The sequence below is a fragment of the Phacochoerus africanus genome, chromosome 7, assembly GCF_016906955.1.
Source record: "Phacochoerus africanus isolate WHEZ1 chromosome 7, ROS_Pafr_v1, whole genome shotgun sequence".
NCBI classification, from domain to species: domain Eukaryota; kingdom Metazoa; phylum Chordata; class Mammalia; order Artiodactyla; family Suidae; genus Phacochoerus; species Phacochoerus africanus.
In genome coordinates, this window is record NC_062550.1 from 4,718,093 (window position 1) to 4,742,066 (window position 23,974).

Below are 23,974 nucleotides of genomic sequence, written 5' to 3' on the forward strand. Positions count from 1 at the left end.
CCCATCTGCATTCACCCAGCTGTAGCCCGGGCCCCCTGTCCATCCCCCCCAGCTCTGGTGGCCGGGACCGGGACTGTGCGGGGCCACCACGACACCGTCCTTCCTCCTCCCCGCCCTCGCCCTCCCGGCCAGGGAACACGACAGGCTCCAAAGCAGAGGCCTGGCAGGGTCAGGTCTGATTTTTAGACCACGGTCTACCCAGTCTGCTTCTCCGGGCCAGCTCCGGATAAACCCCAGGGTGGACACTGATCCACGCGCGTGTGAACCGCTATGGCAACACCCCCGGAAAGCAGAGGACCGATTACACTGGATGGCCCCCCAGAGCAGGGAGCGCCCTACCTGAGGACAGCCTCTTCTCTCTCCTCTCCGATAGGTGGGGCTCCTCCTCCATCCTTACCTGCGCGAGTGCTCTCCCCACTGGCCCCCGGCCTGCCCCCTCAGAGTCACAAAGAGCAGCCTGGCCCCGCAGAGGTCATCCACTGTGCCACACCCAGCCCAGCCCACAGGGAGCACGACACCCACACCGAGCACCTACTAGATGCTTCGGAAGCACCTACTATGTGCCATTTTTATGCATATCTCCCACCACAGCACCACGCCCTGCTGGATGGGCCATAATCCCCATTTCGCAGAGCAGGAAATGGGCTGGGAGAGGTCAGGTGACTGGTCTGAGCCTGTGTGTGGCTGATCTGAGTTTGTCCTGGGCTATCAGACTCTAGAGCGATGCTCTGAGCTGCTGGACCCTCCTGCCGGTTCACATGGAAACAGAGGAGGCCAAGGTAGGAGTGCGCTCTTTTGGCAAAGGTGGAAAGTGGAGTCAGAGGCATGGGACGAGGGCTTCTACCCTCCAAGTTCACTGGCAAGGGGGCAGGATGGGGGGCAAGGGGAGGGGAGACACCTGGTCTGCAGCAAGGCGTGACAATTCCCTCACCGGGGAACCAGAGACCAGAGGGCGGAGACTTGCCTAAGGTCGCCCACTAGCAAGTGGCCAAACCAGGATTCAGACACCACTCCGTGCTCCAGGCGGGACCCCGGGGATACAGCCAAGCGCAGGTTCAGTCCTTTTGGGGACGGAAACTCTCCCCTCCCTCTTGTTCCTCCTTCTCTCAAACAGCTGGTAAGGCTCAGCCATGCCCCAAAGATGCCAGCAGCAGCTGGCCGTACCGCAGGGGGCAGGACGTGTCCCCCCTCTGCAGACACACAGGGGCAGGAAGGCGGCAGGAGGCTCAGCTGCCCAGGCTATTCTTAGCTCTTCAGGGCCCACAAGCAAGGTCACCCTCTTGTCCCCGAGAGAGAAGTGACTCAGGCGGATGGAGGGCCTATCCTGCTCCTGGTCCCAAGAATGGGCCAGGGTGAGCAGCCAGGCCACGAGGCCCCTTCACTGGTCCTGTTTGCTGTCATTGAGGCAGACCCATGATGCCACCACCGATCACCCTTCTGTAGGTGCCAAGGGCCTGAGCCCCAGGGTGCCCATTGTCGCCGTATATCCCTACTAGCACCCAGGATAGCGCCTGGCACATAGGCGAGGCTCCTTGAATGTTTGTGGAGTGAACTGATTAACCTGTGCACTAGCCCCGATCCTATAGCAGACACGTTATTAGTAGTAATCATAGCCCCATTCCTGGGCACGCTACGTGCCAGCTGCTGCGGTAAGCACTCTCATGCCCCATCAGTCCTGGTGACAACCACAAGGAGAGAAGTCTCGCTTGTCCTTGTTTCACAGGCCATGAGGCCGGCCATGGCGAAGCCAAGGGTCACCTCCTGCAGGGACTCCAGAGCCCAGGCCAGACGCCCCCACCCCCACCCCCCCCCTCCTTAAGATGCAGGCTGTGATGACAGCCCTTGGAGAAAGATGTTTCACTGGGGCGGATGGCAGGGACTGGCTCAGAGGGGGCACTGTCACCGTGTAAGCAATGACCCAGGAGCCTGAAGGAACCTGTCACAGGAGGAAGCCAGGTGCCTTTGGTGTGTCCACAGTTGCTGGCTGTGGAAGGCTGGGCGCACCAAGAAGGCTGGGAGTCCGTGGGTGTTGGGGGCCAAGGGAGGACTCGGGCTGTGTTTTGGGAAGACCCCCTTAGCTGCCACATGGAGGGGACCTGGGAGGGCCCAGGACAGCTAAGGGGGTGGCTAGGGGCCAAATCCAGCCAGAGTTGTCCGGGGTGTAGACAGTTGGAGCTCTGAGGGGAGGTGGGGTGGGACGGGAGATGGTGGCCAAGGATGGCGCCAGGTTCCTGACTCAGGTGTCTAGGGAATGGGATGTCCTTCCCTGAGGCGGGGACAGACAGGATATGTCCAGGTCCTTGCCCTTTTCTTTGTCCTCTTGTCCACTGCCCCCCTCCACCTGCTGCTTAGACCGCCCAGCGGTCTGTTTGACCAAGCTCCTGCCCACCTCTCCATCACAAAATGCACACCCTGCTGGGCACCCGCTTGCCTGCATACCCACCACACCCACACCCAAGCATCCCTCACCTCCCAATGCAGCAGGCATTCTCCGCTAGCAATAGTTACAAGCACTAAATGAGTTAATGAATGTACTTGGAACAAATGCTTGGAACAGTGCCTGGAACCTCAATAAATATTAGCTACAGCGGGATATTATCACAATTGTTATTGTCCATCCAAGGACCCATCTACCCATCATTCACCTATTAATAATCTAGCTACACATCTCTCACTCTTCCACCATCACCCACTAATCCATCCATCATCCCTTCATTCGTCTCTCCATGAAGCTCTCCAAGGACCAAACTATTCGTCTTTCCATGAACCCATTCGCCCATCATCCCCCCACCTACCTGCTCATCCATCCTTCATCCATTCATCTTGATCCATCCATCCATTCCTCATCCATCCATCATCCATTCATTCATCATCTGTCCATTCTTCATCTGTCCATGCATCCACAGTTTTCCCATCCATCCCTCATTCATCATCCATCCATCCATCATCTATGCATCCATCATGTATTCATCTACCCACCCACCAACTCATTCTCTACCCATCTATCTACCCATCTATCTGTCCATCCACACACCATCTTTTCACTCATTTTCACATTCCTCCACACATTCACAAGTACTTGTCTCAGAATGCCCAGTCCTCCGCTCATTTCCCAGGATGCAAAGACTTGGAAACTTGAGTCCAACAAGAGGACTCTCAGGGTCATGGGGAAGGACAAGCCAACACAGCAATCACCTCTGAGAACAAGGGTCTCTGCTCTAAAGGCCAGAGGGAAGTAGAAAAGTCCCCTCTGAGTTGGCCTGATCAGGGGAGTCTTCCTGGAGGAAGGAGAGTTGCCTAAGACTGTGATGTCCCAGGACCGCTCCAACACGAGTTCACCCGGCTAGCTCGCCCAAACCAGGCTCCAGCACCGTTCCACTCCCCCCGCTCCCTCCAGTTGCCTCTCACCTCTGCAAAAATTATGTTTTTTTTTTCTCCGATGACAAAACCAAGTTGTTGAGACAGCAAGCTCTTGCATGGCTTTATAATAACCATCATAAATTAACAGTCCATGCTGAAGCTTCCGAGTCCACCTGGCGGCTCAGGGGAGGGAGGAGCGGGGGCGGGGGGGGGGGGAGGACCCAGGAGACAGAGAAGAGGGGATGCTAATTACACTGTGGAATGAGTCACAGCACCTCTACGGAAGGGACTTCGCACCTCATTACAGGCCACAGGAAGAGCAGCTTATTTGGGGTGTGGGGAGAATTAATTAAAGTTGGGGATGCGCTCGGAGAGCCGAGGAGGGAAGGTGTGAGGCAAATGCCAGAACTGCTTATTAATAAAATAGCGGTGCCAAGGAGCAGACGTGGCCAGACCAGGCTGGCTGTCCCGGGGACTCTGAGAGATGTCAGGCTCCTGGCCTCCTGGGCCAGGCCTCTGAGAAGCCCTTATGCAACTTCGCACACCGAGGCCTGTTCTGGGCTGGGCCCTGTGAGGGGCAGTGTTCGGGACACCGAGCCGGGTTGGGCCCAGGCCAGCTCTCAGGGAGCTCCTGGTGGTGACAAAAGCACAGAGTCACTCAGTGTGACCAGGACTGTGATGGGCGGAGAAGCCTGGGGGAAGCAGCAACCCAGCCTGGTTCAGAGAAGGATGAAGCCAGAGACAGAGGACCTGGGGCCCGGAAGAGAAAGAGGCGTGAGAGTCCAGGAGGAGAAAATGGAGAGCTGGGGCCTGGTGACATCAGGGCACGTCTGTTTCTCCTTCTGAGAAGCGGGTAGGCAGAGTGTGCCTCGGGTGGCCTTGTGGCCGGAGATAGAACTGGTGGCAGGTGGAATGCAGACTTTATCCTGAAGGAAGCAGGGAGCCGTAGAAGGGCTTTGAGCAGGAGAGTGATGCTGTGAGGTTTGGGTTCCACACGCATCCTCCTGGCCCCCACGGGGGGAAGGCCCCATGGGTGGCAGAAAGGAGGCAGGTAGGCAGCTGGCTACTGCATGCGTCCAGGCAGGAGACAGTGAGGCTTAAACTGGCAGCCCCAGTGGACCCCAGGAGGAGCACTGAGGGGCTGGACGAGGAAGGTCCTGGGGGCTCTGCAGATGAAGCCATGACATCTGGCGATGGATAAAGGTGTGAGCCCCATCATCAAGGGCAGGGTTCCCACACAGATGGGCCCCTTGGTTCACAGCACCGACCCCCTGCTGTAGATCTGGGGGCAGGACCAGCAGCTCTGCGAGCGCCACCTCTGGGTGGTACCCAGCAGCTCCTGCCCATCTACATCCAGCCCACTTCCCCTGCGTTTGTCAACGACCTGCCTTCCTCCTTCCTCCCCAGGCAGGCTCAGAGGAGGGGGGGGGTCCCCTTATGGGTGGAGGAGAGCCCTCAGCTTTTCTGACAGAGGTTCTGGCCCAGGTTTGAGAGCTGGGCTCCGGGGTTAGGCAGACCTGTTCGAGGAGCCTCAGGAAAGTGACTTCCCAGCCCCGGTTTCTTTGGCTGTGAAACAGCCGTGACGGCAGCCTCATCACGTTAACAGGGACGATGCTTGTCAGATGCATAGAACCCAGGGCGCCAAGACCTTGGTCATGTTGCTTTTATGATGCTGATGACGTCAAGGGCCCAGTGTAGCGCCTCACACACAGCAGGTGCTCGAGACCTAGTGTCTGTTCTTATGCTCGGTAAACACCAGACTCTAGGTACCCACGGGGGGAGGGAGAGCCGAGTAGAGGCCTGTGGGCTAAGGCCCTTAGTCATATGGCCTCAGCCAACCACTTACCAGGGTCCCTGAGAGGTAGGAACGGTTGTCCCCATTTCAAAGATGAGGAAATCAAGGCTCAGAAAGGAAACAACTTCTGATGCAAGAAAGACCAAGAGCCTGATGCTGAAGCTGGGGCATCGTTTGTAATTTTCACATAAGATAGGACATTAAGGTGGCAAGAAGGCTTAATGTGTAGGTGACCTTGGGGAAGTCACTGGACCTTTCAGTTTCCTCATCTGCAATGAGGGCTCACAGCTGCTGACCTTGGAAGGTCGTTCTGCCGTGGTTCTGGGTTTTTTTCCAGGGCCGCACCTGCAGCATATGGAAGTTTCCAGGCCAGGGGCCAAACTGGAGTTACAGCTGGGGGCTACGCTGCAGCCACACCAGATCCGAGCTTCATCTGTGAACTATGCCACAGCTTATGGCAACGCCAGATCCTTAACCCCCCCGGCATGGCCAGGGATGGAACCTACGTCCTCATGGAGACTGTGTTGAGTTCTTCATCCGCTGAGTCACAATGGGAACTACAGTTCTGGGGTTCTGTCTCTGTAGGTGATACCCCCGGATATTCCCATGGTGCTCTGGGGCAGAAAGCAGCCCATCCTCTCTTTGGCTGAGCTCCAGTACCGGGCATCCTGTTCTGGGGAGGCCTTAGACCAAAACTGATGGCAAAGGGCTTGGCCCCTCAGGTGGTCTGAGTCTGGGGGCAGCGCTGAGACAAAGGCACCTGCTAGACACCAAAGCGGGGCCATATTTTCTCTGATCAAACACATGACGTAAATGGTATAAACGGTGCTGAACTTGGAAAGCTAATACAGGGCAGGCAGCAGCGTCCACGGAACTGCTGTGTGACCCTGGGCAAAGTACTTAACCTCTCTGATCCTTCCTAGCCACAGCTGAAATGGTGCAAAAATAACATGGCTCGCGGGGCTCATGAGAAAACCTTGGCAAAGCCCCAGGCCTGCAGGAAGCGCATGAATCCAGTCTCTGGAAGCTGGAGTTCTGTTCCTTTCTCTTCTTTCAAAGGAACCAGGATTTGGCTGGCCCTGGTCAGCCAGGGGAGCCCTCAGACAGGGCTGCAGGGTGTCCCAGGCTGTGGCTGAAGGCACTCCAGCCGCTCTCCATCAGGCCCCCGGAGCCTTCGGAGGTTCTGACTCATCCCAGATGTTGAGTGGTGAACAGGCTGTGGCTGGCAGGCAGCCAGACAGGCGGGGGCCACCTGGCCAGGGTCACGGGCTCCACCCTGCAACCCAGGCCAGGGCCGGCTCACTCACAGCCGGGCACCTCCCCAGAATAGAATTCAGACAGATGCTGGAACCCACCACCAAAGGTTCCTCTTTGCCTGGACTCTGTGGACGTAGGAGATTTTGCAATAACAAAGGTCACTCTGTGAGGCCCAGCCAAGCCATTAACAATATTGGGAGAGGCCCCTCAGCAAAATCAAAGAAGCCTGGAATTCCAGCCCTGGCCACGGGGCCCTGATCTGTTAAACTCCAGACAACCTGCCTCCCAACAGCTGGGCTAAACCCACAGGGAGCCAGCCCTGGGCTGCATGCGCCAGGGTCTCACACTATCTGAGCCACAGGGGCCTGGCCAGCAGTGAGAAGGAGCAGGTGGGGAAATGGAGGCCCGGGGGAAGCAGAGTCAGGATGCTCTTCTCCTTCCAGGGCCCTCTGCCCTGCTCCTCATTGCATCAACGTCAAGAGCTCAGGCCCGGGGCGGGGTCAGGGGAGGGACAGGTTCAAATCCTACCTCTACCACTTCCTGGCTGTGTGACTCTAGGGGAGGCACTTAACCTCTCTGGGCCTGTTCACCATCGGTCAATAGGAATGCATAGAAGCAACTCCCAGGATGGTCCTGAGGATTCCGGGGGACCTCCTAAGGAACACTGTGGGGCACGGAGCCCCCAGCAGGTGCAGCCTCGCCTTGGCTTCAGATAAGCACATATTACTTTAGCCCTACTAGGCGCTCACCCAGGTAGAGTGGGGGAAGGTATACTTCCTACCCAAGTGGCTGTCCCCTAATTCGAGAGAAATAGTAGCTCCTCATCCCAGAGAGGTTAGGTGACCTGTCCGGGGCCTTGCTGGGCCAAAGCCCGTAGACGAGGGCTTCTGAGAAGGGGCTGTCAGGGCGGTAGAAAGAGTCCCTGCGTCTCTGCCCCAAGCCTGCCTCACACGAGCTGTGTGAGCTCAGGTCCACTCCACGACCTCTCTGGGCCCCGTCCCTGCAGCTCTGAGATGAGGGTGGCTCCCCGGCCCTGCACCTGCGGGCGTGCCCCCCACCCAGGAGTAAATGGGTGTGGCAGGCGGGTGAAAAGCTCTGCGCGTGCCCATCCTCCTGATTATCATTGTCGTTAGGAGGATTATTCGGGGGGGGGGGGGGCGGGCGCTGTCGTGGCGAGGGCTGGGCTGCATGGAAATGAGGCCTCTAGCTTGGGGTGCTTGGCTCAACCTACCAATTTGCATCATATTAATTCTCATCACCTGCAGGCTGGGTTTGAGATGCTGAGATGCTGCAGCAGCACGGCTGTGAGAGCCGCCAGCTGCGGCCGAACCAAACCCAGGATGGACACAGGGCGCGGATGCTGTCACCATTCATAGAAGCCGATGCCCAAAGGTTTGGGGTGGGAGTGAGCGCCCCAGAGGTATGCCTTCAGCCATCAGCCTCGGGCTGTGCCCCCTGAGCCCCCATGAGGCAGCCGGCTCTCATCCCTTTGGCAGGTGAATCAATCCCCCCCAAGGCCACCAGCTGGCATGCGGGGAGCCCTGGATTTGAGCCCAGGGACCGGGATGCAGGGGTTCTCCCCTTCTCCAGCTCTTCCTGCCACCTGGGAGCTGGTGACACAGCGCCTCACCTGTGTCCCTGGCTCCTCACCTTGGAAGCTGTGACAATGACAGTGAGCCTTCGGAGGTTCTGATTCATCACAGATGTTGACAGGCGAACAGGCTGTGGCTGGCAGGCAGCCAGACAGGCGGGGGCTGCCTAACCAGGGTCACGGGCTCTGCCCTGCGACCCAGGTCCCAAAAGCCAGTCGTGACTGAGCGCAGAGTCTAGTGCCACCTGAATGAGCTGTGGCTGTGGTGTAGGCTGGCAGCTGCAGCTCCAAGTTGACCTCTAGCCTGGGAACTTCCATATACCGCAGGTGTGGCTCTAAAAAGAAAAAGAAACATCCATTTATTATCTCACAGTTCTAGTGGGTTCCTAGTGGGTCAGAGCCAGGGAAGCTTTGCGAGTCTTCTGCTTAGGGTCTCCCAAGGTAGAAATCAAGGCATCGGCCGAGCTGGGCTCCTAAGGGGAGGGTCTGGGGAGACTCCAGGCTCCAGGGTGCTGGCAGAATGCAGCTCCTGATGGCTGCAGGACTGAGCACCCCCGTTTCCTCTCGAGTGTTGGCTGGGACAGGTTCTCACCTCCTTGCCCTGAGCCCCTCCCATCTCAGAGCCTCCCTGAAGTCCAATCCCTCCTTGTGCTGGCATGTCTTGGGCTTCCTCTTCTGTTGCCAGCTGGAGAAAACTCTGCTTTTAAAGAGCTTAAGGGAGTTCCCAGTGTGGCTCCATGGGCTAAGGACCTGACATAGTGTCCATGAGGATGCGGGTTTGATCCCTGGCCTTGCTCAGTGGGTTGAGGATCTGGTGTTGCCACAAGCTACAGTGCAGGTCCCAGATGCAGCTCGGATCCGGTGTTGCTACGGCTGTGGTGTAGGCAGGCAGCGGCAGCTCTGATTTGACCCCTAGCCTGGGAACCTTCATATGCCACAGATGCAGCCCTAAAAAGACAAAAGAAGTTGGAGGGTGGGGGCATGCACGGAGGGTTTGGGATGGAAATGTTATAAAATTTGCTTGTGATGGTTGTTGTACAACTATAAATGTAATAAAATTCATTGAGTAATTTTTTAAAAAAACTGGTTATAAAAAAAAGAGCTCGAGCGACTGGCACACCAGATAATCTCCTAATCTCCTAATCTTACTCATCAAGTGATTAATAACCTTAATTAGATCTGTGAAACCTCTTTGGCCACAGCAGAGTAACAAGTGCCCGGGGAAGGCGATGGGGCCCTCCTGGGTCTGGGTCTGCCAAGTGCCATTTTGATGCAGACAGAAGCCCTGTCTCTGGGCTCCGAGGGCTGTGAATGGTTCTGTCAGACCTCCTGCCAGGGCCAGGGTGGAAACCGTGTCACGACTTGTGGCCAGGTGGGAGGCAGGCAGGAGCAGGGAGCTCCCCACCACCGTGAGTTGATAGCCCCTTGCTCGGCCCAAGTTGGTGTCAGTGTGGTGTGACTGGCCTTGGGGAGGTTTCTGGACCAGAGCATCTGCTTGTCCCATCTGGTTTCCCGAATCTCCAGGACAACAGCAGTTGCTTCCACACACTGATCACCTACTATGTGCCTGGCCTGGAGCAGACAAGACTCACTTCTTACAGCAGAGCACTTGGAGGCTGAGAGCACGGCCCAGGCCACTGCGGGGTGCCAGCTCAGCGCTCAGGCTCCAAAGCCACGCTTCCTCCACGTGACCCGGCCCTGCAGCCACTGGGAGGCCGTGGCTTTGCTTCTCCATGTGGCTCCTGCGGCTAGTGGGGAGAACGGGAGCAGCAAGGGCACAGGGGTGGCTGGGACCTAACAGGCCTCAGGGGGCGGGATGGGGCCCTGGGCCCAGTCTCCCCTGCTCAGGACCTGTCTGCTCCCAGGAAGACGCGGCAGGCAGGCCGCAGCCTGGGGACTTGAGCCCCTTGGGACTGAGAAGGAAACTGGCTCAGGAAAGAGGTGAGCGGCTCGTCCACCCCCTCCATCCACCTGCTTGAGCATCGTGTGGCCCAGAACACGAGCCCCAAGCCAGGCCAGCAGTTCAAATCCCAGCCTGGCCACATCCTCTGTGGATGATCTGGTGGGAGGAGGACTTGAGCTCCAGTTCCTGACGTCTTGCATTTGGGACTGGGGACTTGGAACCCTGCGATCTTGGGGTGCAGAGGGAGAAGGAGGGATGGGAGGGGGTCTTTGGGCAGGCGGGGGCTGCTCCCCAAGGGAGGTGGGGATGACGATGCAGGGGCTGCCCCCCCCCCCCCCCCCCGCTGGTCGAGGCTCCGCCCCCCGCCCCCCCAGAGTCTCAGCCACACGCGTCCCCCTTCCCCCTTCCCAAACCTGGCAGCCCCCACCTTCTAATTAAATGACAGCAATTTTGACGTGGCAGGTGATCTTCTCGGGAAGCCTGGCTTTAAATTTAGCTCCCTCCCCAGCCAGCCCTTTGAAAAGGCTGCCCTCCGCGGAGAAGCGGAGGGAGAGAGCGGTGAGTCATCCGCCAGGCCGCCCGCCCGCCCGCCCGGGTGAGCAGCGCGATTGCGGGGGAGCAGGCCTCCCGCACGAAGGCAGAGACATAGTAAATAGGGAAGGGATTAAAGGCGACACCAAGCGCGGAGCCCCCAGCGCGGCTCACAGTAGGTGCTCAGAAACGAGAGCTCACGGTTCCCAGGCAGGCTGGAGAGTTATCTGCGCCGGGGGTGGGGGGGTGGGGGGGCCTGCCTTCACCTCTCCGCCAGTGGGGCCCGCGGTGGAGACGCAAAAACATTTGCCAAATGGATCCAGGATGCTGGCCTTCAGGCCAGTCTCACCTAATTCCCCAGGGGCCCTAAGTGCCCCGATCCCACAGATGCGCAGCGCCTGGGAGCCTAACCCTGGGAGCCCAACCCTGGGAGCGAGCATCTTACCTTCATGCTTATAGGAGAAAGGTAAGGAAGGTAAGAATCTTGAGATGCACAGTCGTCCTGAATTATCTGCAGACCCCCAAGGCCATCACAAGTGTGTTTCTGAGAGAGCAGAGGGGTCCAGACACACACAGGAGCAGACCATGTGAAGATGGGGCAGAGAGCGGTGCAGAAATGCTGGCCTTGAAGGTTGGCGTGACGCAGCCACAAGCCAAGGATGCTGGCAGCTGCCAGGAGCTGGAAAAATTCTCCCCTAGAACCTCCGAGGGGGGCCACCCTACCCACACCTTCAGCCCGGTGAAACTGATTTGGGCATTTCTGGCCTCCAGAACTGTAAGAAAATACCTATGTGTTGTTTCCAGCCCCCGAGTTTGTGCGTGTTGGTTGTGGCAGCCTCAGGAGTTGAGAGGTGCAAACTTGCCCATGGTCACACCGCTGGTGAGTGGCCAAGCTGAAATGCAACCCCAAAGCCGACCAGGTCCAAAGCGCACGCATTTTCCTGCCCCCTCTGCGATCTGCTGGAAGGACACAAGGGACAGCGAGGCAGATCAAAGGTCTCACTTATTTGGGATGATGGACAGGACTCTTTCCTGTTTGATACAGCCTCTCATTTGATACAGACCCTCTGCAGTGATGGAATCATCCCATTTTGCAGATGAGGAAACTGAGGCTCAGGGAGGCAAAGTGGCTCTGTCCCAGGTAGGAGAGCCTGACTGTGGGGAAGGGAAGGTGCTCGGAGCCGGAGCACAGGGAGGGCAGCCCCGCTCAGCACACGCAGGCAAGTGATGGAGATTTCATGAGTCCATTTAGGGACCAACAAGGGGAACCCCAGTGACCAGCAGGCTCGATGTGGCTGCAGAAGGGGCTGGAAAGGGGGGCTGAGCCTCAGGGGGACAGGGCTTTGAATGCCAGGAAGGGGCGATTGGGTTCTGGCCTGCAGAAAATCAGGGTTCATGGAGGTTTAACATCTCTTGTGGTCACCCAGCCCCAGCCCCAGCCCTGGGACAGACCCGGAGCCCCGCTCATTCATGGGACAGATGGGGGCGGTGGGGGGGACCCTCCTGAACCGGAGGCTTTTCAACAGGTCCTGAAAGTGCCACACAGGCACACAGCTCCCTCCCAGATGAACACACACCGCATACACACATCCACCCCCCCACATACCATCTGGCCTCCAAGATGCCCCAGACACAGCCTCTGCCTGCTGGGAGCTCAGAGGATGGTCCCCTCTCAACCCGAGCCCCACGCACCTCCATCGCAGGGCCCTTCACGTGTTTCTTCCCCTCTCTGGTCCTCGGCTGCCATCATCCCACGGAATGATCATGGATCCCTTTCTTTGGAGCATTTGTAGGATCTGCGGGACGTGCTTCAAGCACCCTGCCTCATTTAATCTTCGAAACAGCTCCTGGGGGAGATGCTGCTGTGCCCTCTTTAGGGAGGCAGGGAGCCTGGGCTAGGAAGTTGGCCAGAGGGTGGGCATCTTCTGGGCTGGCGCCCCGGTCCGGTGCCTGGGCTGCTGTGTGGCTCGGGGCAGGTGCCCTAACCTCTCTGAGCCTCAGTGGCCTCATCTGTGAAACAGGGAAGAGGGCTACTGGGCGCGATGGTGAGGAAGAAGTAAAATAAGCGTAGGAAGGGCTCGGCCCGGTGTGTGGGGCGATTTAATCAAGGTTTGTGAAAGTGGAGCCAGATCCAGGGATGTGGGAGACGGATGGAGTTTGCACCAGAGGAAGTGACTCTCCCTGAATGACCAGATCATAAACCGTCAATGCCATTCCCTCTGCGGGGCCTTTGAAGAGGGTGCAGGGTCCCCCCTCCCCCCATGATCTACTTTATCACCAGAGGTCACCGGGCCAGGAACAGGTAGGGGCGGAAAGTGGGGAAGCACGCTTCCTGCGCCTGGCTCCCTAGCTGGAAGCCACACCGAGGCTGGTACAGCTGGCAGATGCGAGGTGAAATGGGGGAGGGGGAGCTGGGGAGGACGGGTGGAGAGAAGGGGGCCAGAACGCGCGAGGGGAGCCCACCCACGCAGTCACGGGGGTGGGGGGCGCCGAGACTCTCCGGTTGGAAACCGGACAAAGGATCTTGTCTGGTGTGATGGATCCCCCACCGCAGCCCGACCCTGACCCTGACCACCCCCACCCCCCACCAGGGGCGGGTGAGAAGGAATGTCTTGCTCGGCGGGCGCCCCGGGGGAGGCGCGCGGCAGGTGGGGCCCCCCAGCGGCAGGCAGGCGGCGCGAGGGGCTGCGAGGACAGCGGCCACCTGGCAGGAGGGGGTCTGCGTTCCCGCAGGGAGGGGCTGGGGGCGCCCCGCAGCCAGCCTGGCGGACGGAGGGCTGGGGAGCCGCCAGGGAGGCAGGTGAGTGTGTGCGGGGGAGCCGGGGGGCCCGCGAATCCGAGATGGGGGTGCCTGGAGGAGGAGAGAGAGAAGAAGGGACGGAGAGAGGGAGGAACCGGAGGAAGAAAGGGGAAAAGGGAGGAGGGCGGAAAAGGGAAGAAGCGAAGGGGTGAGGGAGGAAGGAAAGAAAAAGGGGAGAAAGTGAGAAGAAAGAATGAGGCACCGAGGGAGGAGGGAAGAGAATGCAAAAGAGAAACACGGGGAGCGAGCGCGCGAGAGGGGAGGAAAAGAGATTGCGAAAGAAAAAAATGAGGAGGGGAGAGAGAGAGGGAGCGAGAGGGAAAGAGAGAGGGAGCGAGAGGAGGGCGCCGCGGGCGCTGGGGAGGGAGCGCGGCGCGGCGGCGGCGGCGGCGGCGGCGAGGGCAGGACGGCTGGGCGCCGCGAGCGGGGAGAGGGGGCAGCAGAGGGCGAGCGGCGAGCGGCAAAGAGTGAAGTGGGCACCGCGGCGGCGGCGAGCATGAGCGCGGCGGCGGCGGCAGCGGCGGGCGCGGCGCGGGGCTCGGGGCCGGCGGGCCGGCGGGCGGCGCGGGCCGCCCAGTAGCGGCGGGCGCAAGGCGGGGCGGCCGGCGGGGCAGGCGGCCGGCGGCCGGTCCGCGAGCCGGAGCCCCAGCCCCAGCCCCAGCCCGAACCCGCGCCCCGCGCGCCTAGAAGCGGGCGCCCAGAGTCCCCGCGGTCCCCGGAGCCGGGACAACTGTTGCGGCGGCGGCGGCGGCGGGGGCACCGCGGGGGCGGGGGCGCCCCCCCGGCCCGGCCGGCGGCTCAGCCCCGCGGGCGCCGGTTCCCGGCGGCGGAACGAGGAGCGAGCGGGCGGCGGGCACGAGGTGAGTGGCGCGCGGGGGCCGCGCGGGGGAGGGGCGCGCCGGGCCGGGGTCCGAGCGCTGGGGAAGCGGGGGAAGGGGTCGGGGCGGAGCTCCGGGCGGAGGAAGGTCTCGCAAGTGGGGGGCGGGTCTTCGGCGCCCGGGCTCCGGAGAAGGGGTGCGGGCGCCCCGGGCGGGGAGGAGTGGGCTCCCCGGGAGAGGCGGGTTCGGTGCATCGGGGGTCCGGGATGCTGTGGAAAGGGACTCCGAGGGGAAATCCTTGGAGCTAGGAGCCGTGTCGGACAGCTGGTGCCCTGGTGTTGGAGTCCGCGACAGGGCTCAGCAAGGTTGGGCTCGCTGAACCTTGGAGAGTACTGGGCCCGGGTCCGAGGAGCGGTCCAGGGCTCATCGTGCAGGGACGCGGCGGCTGGGACCTGCATCCGCGTCCGAGGTGGGGACCGGCGTCCGAGGACCCGTCAGGGAGCGGAGCTAGCCGGGAGCCCCGTGCGCGCCGGGCAGGGTTTCAGAGCCACGCTGGGGACCTGGCCGGTTCTGGGGGTCCCGGCCGCGCGGCGCCGGCAACCAAGAAGGCCCCTCCAAGTGCGTGCCCCTCGTCCCCCACCCGCCGCGTGGCCCCAGTGGAACCGCCACCGCCTCCTGGGGCCGAATCAGTATTGATCCCGTGCCTGGGGAGGGGGGCCCGGCGGCGGCCTCCGAAGCGCCTTAGCGCCAGCGGTTGCCATGGCAACGAGACTCCACGCGTCTTCAGGTTATATTTATTATAATTATTATTATCATTATTAGCATTAGTATTTGTTACTCAGCCAGGGGAAACCAAAAAGGAGAAAAAAAGCCAGCGCGTCCTGGCGCCTCCAACTGTCATCTCTTTAGAGAGCAGGGATGCCTGCTGGTGGGCCAGGCCCTCTGCCTGGGTCTGGTGCCCTGTGTGGGTTGCCTGGTGGCGCCCCTGGCGGGGAGGGGGCTTATATAATCTGCCCGGGAGTGTGTCTGTGGGCCTCTTTATGTCTGCCCTGCCTCTGTTATCCCTTGGCTTAGTGGCTGCTCCTCCTGCCCAAGAAAGCCCAGACCAGGATGGCAAGAGCAGAAAGTGCATTGTGCCAGGACTCACAGCTGGGCCTCCAGCCCTCTCTTTCCTGGCTGTGTGACCTTGAGCAAGGCGCTTGACCCCTCTGAGCCTGTGTTTCTCCATCTGTAAAGTAGCATGGGTGCCATTCCCACCTCTGAAGGTTGCTGCGAGGTCACATGGAGAAAGCCTCATGACTCCTGACTGTGTGACCTGAGGCAGCTGCCTGCCCTTCTCTGGGCCTGTTTCCTAGTCTGTAGAATAAGGGCCTGGACCCCAGTGTGTCTTTATCCCTGGAGTCCCCTGAATCTCACTCTGGGCTGCAATTGAAATACTGTTAAGGCAGCAGGTTGGGTTCAGACCAGGTGAAGGGGAGCTCCCCCCCCTCCCCCCGCCGTCACCTCTTGTTCCGTCACCTGTCGGGTGGTCTGCAGGTGGCAGGGAAGCAGGCAGCCCAGCCTCTGTCTCTGGTGTCAGCCAGGACAGTCCCCATGCCGGTCAGGGTTGCCCGGGGCTGGGCGTCCCCCAGATCGGGGGCCGCTCAGGGCAGGACACCTCCCTGCACGCGTCCATCTTTCCAGATGCACGGTTCGCTGTGCCTGTCCTGGCTGGGGGTGAATGTGGAGCAGGAGCCGGAGCAGGAGGGGGCCAGAAAGTTCGCTGCAGCCAGGCAGCCCCTGCCCCTCGGGGCTCAAGTTGAAAGCCCCAGGGAGGGAGGGGTCGCTGCCCCTCTCTTTGCTGTCACCATCACCCTGAATTCCCGACTCTGTCTCAGGCATCTGGAGGTATTGCATTGCGGGGCAAGGGGGAGGTGGGGGAGCAGGTGGGCTTGGAGCCGTGTGTGCACGTGTCCCCCATCCCCACTCTCCCCAGGCCACCAGCCGGGAGCTCATGGACAGGACAGTGGGGATGGGGGCAGGGCCTGTGCTGCTGAGATCTTTGAGTGAAGGAGGAAGGGAGTGAGGCCTGTCCCGAGAGAGATCAGCGCGAGCCAGACACGGGCCGAGAGCCGCTCCCTCGGTCCCTGTCATCTATCCATGCGTTTATTCATTCCTTCACTCTTTTCTCTTCTTCCCGCACTGCGAGACCCCATGTTTGCTGCTGAAGGGCACCTGCTCTGCCCTTGGCAGCTCTTAAGGAAAACAGCCCTGGACAAGCCCTTGGGGCTGGAGCCCTGTCTGGGGGAAGCGGAGCTTGGGGGCGTGCGCAGGTGGGGAGCCTCTGCCCAGAGAGCCCGAGGTGGGTTCCGGGCTGGGGAAACCTGGTCCGGAGGTCAGGCGTGAATCAGCCAGAGAAAGGGAAGAGCAGAGGTGTCCTGGGCGAAGAGGCAGACACGCAGCGGGAGGGAGGGAGGCATCTCGTGGATGGGCGGGGCCTGGAGGGGGCGAGCAGGGGGAGATGGCGCAGCTGGAGCCGGGGCCGGGGCAAGGGGGACGGGTGTGGGTTCACAGCAGGGTTGGGGCAGGGCAGAGAGGAAGATGGCCAGCTTCGGAGCTTGGACGCTCCCGTGGCCGTGGGTGGGAGCCCATGATGGGGGTGGGCAGAGGGAGGTTTGGAAGAAAGAACAACACACGTCCAGTTGCCAGCTCTCTAGGACCTTGGCGTCTAGGAGGGGAAAGTGGAAGCCAGACCTGGCTGCCTCAACTGTCCAAATCTATTAAATGACTTCACCGACACAAGCGTAAGGATCGCACTTGACAGTGAAAGTCCAGAAGCCTACTGTGCGCCAGGCACCGTGCTGAGCACGCACCAAGCCCATCATCTCATTTAGTCCACACACCAGCCCCTGTGAGCTGGTGACTATGTCATACTGCTGAGAAGATAGGTGCAGAGAGGTTAGGAATAACCCAGTTCCTCACCACTGCACGCTGCCACCTGGGGCCCCGCTGCTGCCTGCCTGCCGGCGACGATGGTGGCTCTTTAGACGCCTGTGCAGTTAGCCCATGCAGGTCAGGGTCTTTTGAGTCTCACACCCCAGTCCTTGTTCTCCTTATTCTCTTCTGGGCGGACGCAGGGTGTGGCCAGTTTTACGCTCAGATGAAAGACATCACCTCCCTTCTTGGGGATGCTCTACCTCTGTTAACTCGGCCTCTTGCTTTAGCTTCTCCCCTGAGTCATGCAACAGATTTATATTGATCTTAGAATGAACTCGGAGTCCATCCCCAGCTCTCCCAGAGTGGCTTTCCCCCACCGAGCCACTCTTTCTAGAAGTTACTGAAGCAGGAGTCAACCCCTAAGCACCATGGGGCTTTATTTCCTAAACGCTCTTCTGTAAGGTGGGGTCCTGAACATCTGGAGCCAGTGAAAGTGAGGAGGGTGACCAGAGGCCCTGCCCACTCTGGGCCACGCTGTCCTGGGGACGCCAGGTGCCACTCAGCCTGCTGGTGTCGGCCTCGCCCTGCACAGAGCCTGGCAGGGGAGAGGTACCATCTCTCCTCCCTCCTCCCCCTCCCTTTCTTCCTTCCCTGCTTCTGTTCTCCAGCGCACCCACTCCCTGACCCCCTTCTCTGGTGTTTGAGCCTCCGCCTTCCCCAGGAAGGTAAAGAAGCCTCCTCAGACCTGCCCTCAGGGAGCTCCCTGCCTCGACATGACCAGGGCTGAGGATCTGTTTGATGACTGACTCTATGACTAAGTAACTCCTTAGCTGAGACAGTGGCCGTCCTGGCACCACCAGTGTACCCCCTCCCGTGCTGCAGATGGGCCCACTTGGGGCAAGCTGCTCCTTCCTTTCCCCCTTAGCTGTGACCAGGTTGGGAATTGTCCAGAGGGCCCTCTCTGGGCATCTGGATGTCACCACTCACCCGCCAAGCCCTTGCCTCTGAGTCTGGCTTTTCTTCAGCCAGCAATGCAGAGGCCTGGTGCCTGTCTGCTGGTTATACTGGAGCAGGGCGCTGTAGCTGGGGGCAGGGGCAGATAAAGGCGGGGACCCCAGCAGCTCCAAGGCCCACGTGCGGCGCTGTCTTACAAAGGCAGGACATCCTATGGGCCCGAGAGGGAGCTTGAAGCTTGTCCACCTACCTGTGTGCGGATGGGAACACTGAGGCCCAGAGCAGGCTGGTGGTGGGCTCAAGGCCACGGGGAACTGAGCGGCCTGGAAGGCCAAGGACGTTGGTGATGTGATGCGGACCTGGTGGGCCTCTGTGGCCGCTGCCCGGGGTGGGGGAGGGGGCACACACTCCTGGGATGGTGCAATTTGCCCTAAAAGCCTCAGTCTCACCCGTCAGGAAAAGGCTTCAGACTCTCTCCCTCCCCGGCCATCCAAGCGGAAAAGCAGAAGCTGAGAGATGAGATGCAAATGCCTCCTGTCCCATATTTCCGGCCATCAGACATGAATGGAGCGTTGGCTCTGCGTGTTCTCCACAGGCTGCCCCGTCCTGCCGTGTCTGGGGCACACCCAGTCCCATCACCGCCCATCAGTCCGCACGCACCCCTACCCCAGCAGATGCGTGCAAACGCGCCTGGCAGAAATTAAGAAATAATACATGAGTTTCCCAAATTACACCCATTTAACACTGAATTAAGTTCTGGAAGCTCTTAACAGAGCCCTGGGAGGAAAAAAAAAATTTTTTTTTTTTTTTTTTGATTCACACTTCCCTGGAAAATGAGACAAACCGTGATCTTTTAAAACCCAGCTACATAATCTGATTATTCCTTCCTGGCAAGCCTCAGAGAGATACCGGGTGGAGGGTGGAGACGGCCGCTCTGCCGTGGCCGGGAGATTTGCACGGGGAAATTGGGCTGGGAAAGTTGGTCTCCTGCGCCAGATTCGAAGCTCCTCGGCGCATGATGGGCTGAAAATAAAGTGCCGCTGTCTTCGATATTGCCACAAATTAAAAATAAAGGCAAATTCCTTCCATAACCCAGCGTGAGAACATCCGCCGCAGCTCCCCGAGCAGGTTCCTGAAGTGAGGGTGGTTTTGCTTTTCACTTCGGGCTCCTTTCCTTTGTCGGCAGCATCGTCCCCACGCAGCTGGATTTACAGACCCACAGAAAACGCATTTAAGCGTTTGCTCATTCTGCGTTTCTGGGGCACCTACCCTGTGCTGGACACAGTGCCAGGCCCAGGGGGGACAAGAGACGATTCAAACAGCACCTTGCCCTGATGGGCTTTTCTGTGTGTTCACTGGGGCCAGGAGAACAGAAGGGAAACAGACATCTGCAAGGTCCTGCCCTGCCTGCGGGGTCAGGGAGGGCTGGCTTCCTGGAGGAGGTACCTTTTGGCCTTTTGGCTCGGGTCTTGAAGGGTGGATAGGAGTCTGCCAGGCAGAAGGGGGCAGGGGGCATTCAGGCAGAGGAGCAGCCTGAGGAAAGTCTTCAAGTGGGTGTCAGATAGGCACGGCCTCCCAGTGGCATCTTTGGATTTTAACGTTTGCAGTTTCCTTTGGTGCAAAGCCTGTTGGAGCCCCGAGGCCAGCCCTTGAGTCTCCCTTTCCCCTAAGGAGAACAAGAGTCCAGAGAGGGGGCTGGGGTCCTGGTCGGAGCCCTGACGCCCAAAGCTCTGGATCAGATGGGCTCTGATGGGCTAGCAGGCTGCTAAATGGAAAGTCTAGAAATTAAGTCAAAGGATTGCAGGCACTACCACCAAAGTCTGGAAGGTCCCCTCTCTCCCTCCTCCTGAGCCCTGCTCCTCCGCCGCCGCCACAGCACGGGCTGGGCCTCAGGTCAGTGGTCCCAGGGTGCCTAGGCTAGAATTGCTGGCCCTGCCTCAGTCTCTGCATCCAGAGAATGGGAGGATGGAGCCTCTCCCTGCTCATTTGCAGGAAGCTTGTCATCATCACTGAGCCCCAAAGGCCGGGACAGTGCAGTTCAGCCTCCACTCAGCAGGAGTCGGGCACGCCACTGTCCCCGACTCCCCGTCCCCACAGGCTTGCTCCCTCAGGGCTTGGTTGTTTAGATTTTTCAGGGAGCAGATCAGGAATATGGCGTCATCTGAGTGTAGCTGCCGGGAATCTGATCCCTGGGACCATGAGGCCTTTGGGGAATGAGCCATGCCCGTCACCAGGGCAACAGGCCGAGCTGCAGGGAAGCTCCTGGCCCAGATCCCTCAGGAGCAGCCTGGGGTCACCGAGGCTGCGCTCCGGGCTCCGCCCAGGACACGTCTTCCCTCTTCTTGTTCCTAACTCTGTGGCCCTGGGCAAGTTACCGAACCTCTGAGCCTCAGTTGCCTCATCTGTGAAATGGGTTATTGTGCAAACAGATAAGGTGAATTTGCAGCTTAGGTGGCACATGGTGTGTATTCCCAAACACATCCGCTGGCTGTCTTCTTGCTTCATCGGAAAGAACTTTGCTGTTCCTTGGTTGCTATGGCTCCAGCCCTTCCAAGAAGTAGCCAGGCAGGAGCCAAACCTCACCAGCCCAGAACCCCCAGCGCAGAGGATTCCAGGGCCGTGGATGTTGACTGGGTGAGGAAACGGATCAGGTGTGCCATTGGACTGCTCTGGTGCCTGCTCGGTGCCGTGGCAACCCCAAGGGAGCCAGCTCTGGTCCACACCCCAGCTCCACCCTCTCCCTGTGGTCAGTGTTGGGCTGTTTGACTTCACTGTCTGAACTGCAGTGTCCTCATTTTTAAAATAAGCTTGGTGATATTAATGATGATGATGATAATAATAATAATACCTTATAAAGGCGGTTATGAGGGTTAAAGTTATGAATCGTAACCCTCCAGGGTCCTGGATTAACTACAGCAATAACCATCATTTATCATCCCCGAGCTCCTCCGGAGGGGCTGTCAGGATTTGAATCCCAGCCTCCACCCCTAATAGCTGTGTGACCTCGGGCAAGTTACATCCCTTCTCTGAGCGCCAGTTTCTTCATCTAAAAATGCCTCACAGGATTCTTGCAAGAAGTGAAAGAGTTGTTTCAAGGAACATGTTTGCTGCCGAGCCTGGCACATAGTACGTGCTCAGCAAATAAAACGTCATCACTGTCCCTATGACTACGTTCATAACAGGAACACCCAGGGGCCGCGGAAGCAGCGGAGCGTCTCTCTGTCCTTACAGGGTAGAGACCGCCTTATTCCTGGTTTAGCTCTGTTGTCAGCTTCTGGCTCAGACGTGCCTTGGACAGGTTACGAATCAGGGCGTGGAGTGATGGATGCGTGAGTGGATGGACAGACTCGTGGGTGGTTGGGTTGAATTGATGGGTGTAGATGAGTCGATGGATGGATGGAAGGGCGGGTGGGTGGATGGACTGGGTGGGCGGATGGGTGAGTTGATGGCTGTAGATGGGTGGGTGGGTGGGTGGGTGAGCGAGTGAATGAATGAGTGAGTGACAGCTGTCAGGAAACATCGAAAGCCTAAGATCAGAGAAGCTCAGGAAGGGGCCCGAGGATGGGGGTGGAGGCTTCTCCTGGAGCGCCATGAACCATGAGGTCGATTGAGTTTTGTAGCCAGATGTGGTCTCTTCTCTGCACGAACACTTGTCCCCCTTCCAGATGGCCCAAGTCTGGGGACCCAGGTTGCTTGGTGGGGCCACCAAGCAACCCTAACAGTTGGGTTTGGGAGCTGGACAGAATTGAGTTCAGTCTGGGGCCGCCTCCTCTTTGGGGCAGGCAAGTTCCCGTGAGTCTCTGGCCCTCTGTTTCCTCCTCCAAGACGCAGGAGAACACTCTCTTCCCCCGGGGGCGTGGTGACGTGCAGAGATCGTGCGTGGAGCGTGGTCTGTGGTTTATAAAGTGCACGGGAAATCGGACGAGGTGTTTGGGCCCCACATGGTGGATGGTGCATGGCAGGTTGCAGGGAGGCTTTTGAGCCGGGGGAGGCCGGGTGCAGGCAGAATGAAGCCTCCACCTGTGAGCCACCCGACTCCTTCCCGAGGCGGGGGCCGGGCACGGGGTCAGGGAAGGGGTGAGCGAGGAGGGCACGTCCAACCTGCTGAGAGCCGCGGAAGGGCCCCAGGGATGGGGTGCTGGGCCCAAGGCCCCCAGAGCCCTGACCTGCTGGCCCTCCTGTCCTCACCCAGCCCTGTCCTGGGTACTTTGCAAAACCCACCTGGTTTAATCCTTGGAACACTCCTGAGCAGGGATGGGTTACCGTTGCCACCCGAGGCTCAGACTGGGGACGTGCCCTACCCCCCTGGGGGGGCGGCACACAGCCACTAGGAAGCAAAGCCAGGATTTGGATCTTCCCACGGTGGGTGGAGGAAGGCAGAATACCCTCCTTGGTCAGGAGGGGGCGCTGGCATGGGGACGCGGGTCACCACACTCCTGTGCCCACCCCTCCTCTCTGTGTGGCTTGTGCAGCCACCTCCAGCCTCTCTGCCTCGGCTTCTTCCTCTGCAACAGGGGTCCACAGCAGCCCCCCTACCGTGCGTCCGGGTGAGGGTCACGGAGGCGGTCACCACTCACGGGTCACTGTTCTTTGCATGCCTTCTCTTTGCTGGAGAGGGGGGCGGGGTGGGGGGCAAGCCCCCTTGAGTGCCAGTGAGACTCTGCACCAGGGCTGCCCCCTCGTCGTCTGGCCCTGGGGCTAGAAGGCAGTGGGGTCTTTAAGATCTGGAGTCTGGTTCTGCTGTCGCCTGCGGCCGCCTCCAAGGGCAAACAGGAGCGGGCCAGCCGTTGGCCTGGGTGTGTGGCCTGTGGTCATTCTCTCCCGAGACCGCACCCGGGGCTTGCCCTGGTGGGGCTCCCGGGTCTGCAGGGACCCTGGGACTATTCACCTCTCTGCCTGGGGTCCGAGTCCCACATAAGGGACCACATGGAACAGAGGACAGGGGAGCATTTCTGCCCGGGGCGGGGACAGGGCCGCAGATCAAGGAGGCCTTCCCAGAGGAGGTGGCACCCATGGAGGGTGAGTTGACCGGGTCAAGGAGCAAGGGGTGGGGGAGATCGAGGCAGAGGGAGCAATGCAGATGGAGCCTAGAGGAAGACGTTTGAGAAACTTCTGGACAGCATGGCTGTCCTGTGCTATTTGTGGAAAGCTGTGCCGGTGAGCCTTTAGAAGTGAGCAGTGGCTTGATCTCCAAGGCCACTGGCTGGCTAAGGAGCTGGGTGGTAGACACGGGTCTTAAGGACCACCAGCAGCCAGTGCTGTGCCTAGGGCAGACATTACTAATCGATCCACCACGGCCTGGAGTCAGGATGTGCCCCAGCCCAGCCCCCCTGGCAGGCCCAACCAGCCGATCCTATAGGTGCTCCAGATGACACCTGTTTGCCCTACAACTGTGGTCCACAGAGAGAATGACAGTACATCACAGTGACCGAGGCTGTGTGGCTCATCCGGCACCCAGAGTACTTTCCCGACCGGAGAGGGAGGCAGCTCGTAGCCTCCAGTTCCACCCAGGCTCCCAGGCTGCCGCAGTGCTGGGCGAGTTTGGTCCTTTCTGGGAAAGCCTTTCTGTCCGGTGTGTCTGGGCATATGCAGATCCACCTCTCCTGGGCGAGCCCCTGCCTGTCACCTGTAGGTCCAGCTGGGGCCTGGCTGAGGAGTGGCGTCTCCAGGAGGAGACCTGGCAGAATTCTGGGCAGGACCAGGGGAAGATTAGAAGACTTTTCTCCTGAAATTCAAACAATTGGACAATCTGTTCTGGATCGATTTAGCAGCAGTGAAGTGAAAAAAAAAAAAATCAGAAAATATAGTGTGAAAGCTATTTTCTCTCTCAGTTGGGAAGAGGGATGAGCTGGAGTTTATTTGTGGACTGTCCGAGGCCGTGGCCAGGGCCTCTCCCCTCCTCGCTGCCCGCTCTGCCACGGCCCCGGCCCACTCGTACCCCCACGCCCGGCCACCTGCTCCTCAGTGCTCGGTGCCAGCTGGGCAACCAGGGCTCTCAGAGGGGCAGCCCCCTGGCTTCAGCCGCCAGGAGCCAACATTCTGCAGGGGC

General features: G+C 59.6%; 1 protein-coding gene across 5 annotated transcripts in view; it reads left to right on the forward strand.

Annotated features, from left to right (window-relative positions):
* SHISAL1 (shisa like 1) overlaps positions 1 to 23,974 on the forward strand; it is a 144,109-nt gene that overhangs the window by 52,629 nt on the left and 67,506 nt on the right. The window contains exon 1 of one of the 5 annotated variants that reach the window (XM_047786033.1): positions 13,215 to 13,237. The exons of 1 other annotated variant lie outside the window; for it this stretch is intronic. Coding sequence is in view for 1 of the 4 variants with exons in the window: in XM_047786027.1 (XP_047641983.1) it covers positions 14,815 to 14,842 (28 nt within the window). In the remaining 3 variants the exon portion in view is untranslated. Of the gene's footprint in view, positions 1 to 13,214; positions 13,238 to 14,036; positions 14,098 to 14,315; positions 14,525 to 14,757; positions 14,843 to 23,974 lie in introns of those variants that run through there. 3 more of the 5 variants (XM_047786028.1, XM_047786032.1, XM_047786027.1) reach the window with 3 other exon arrangements.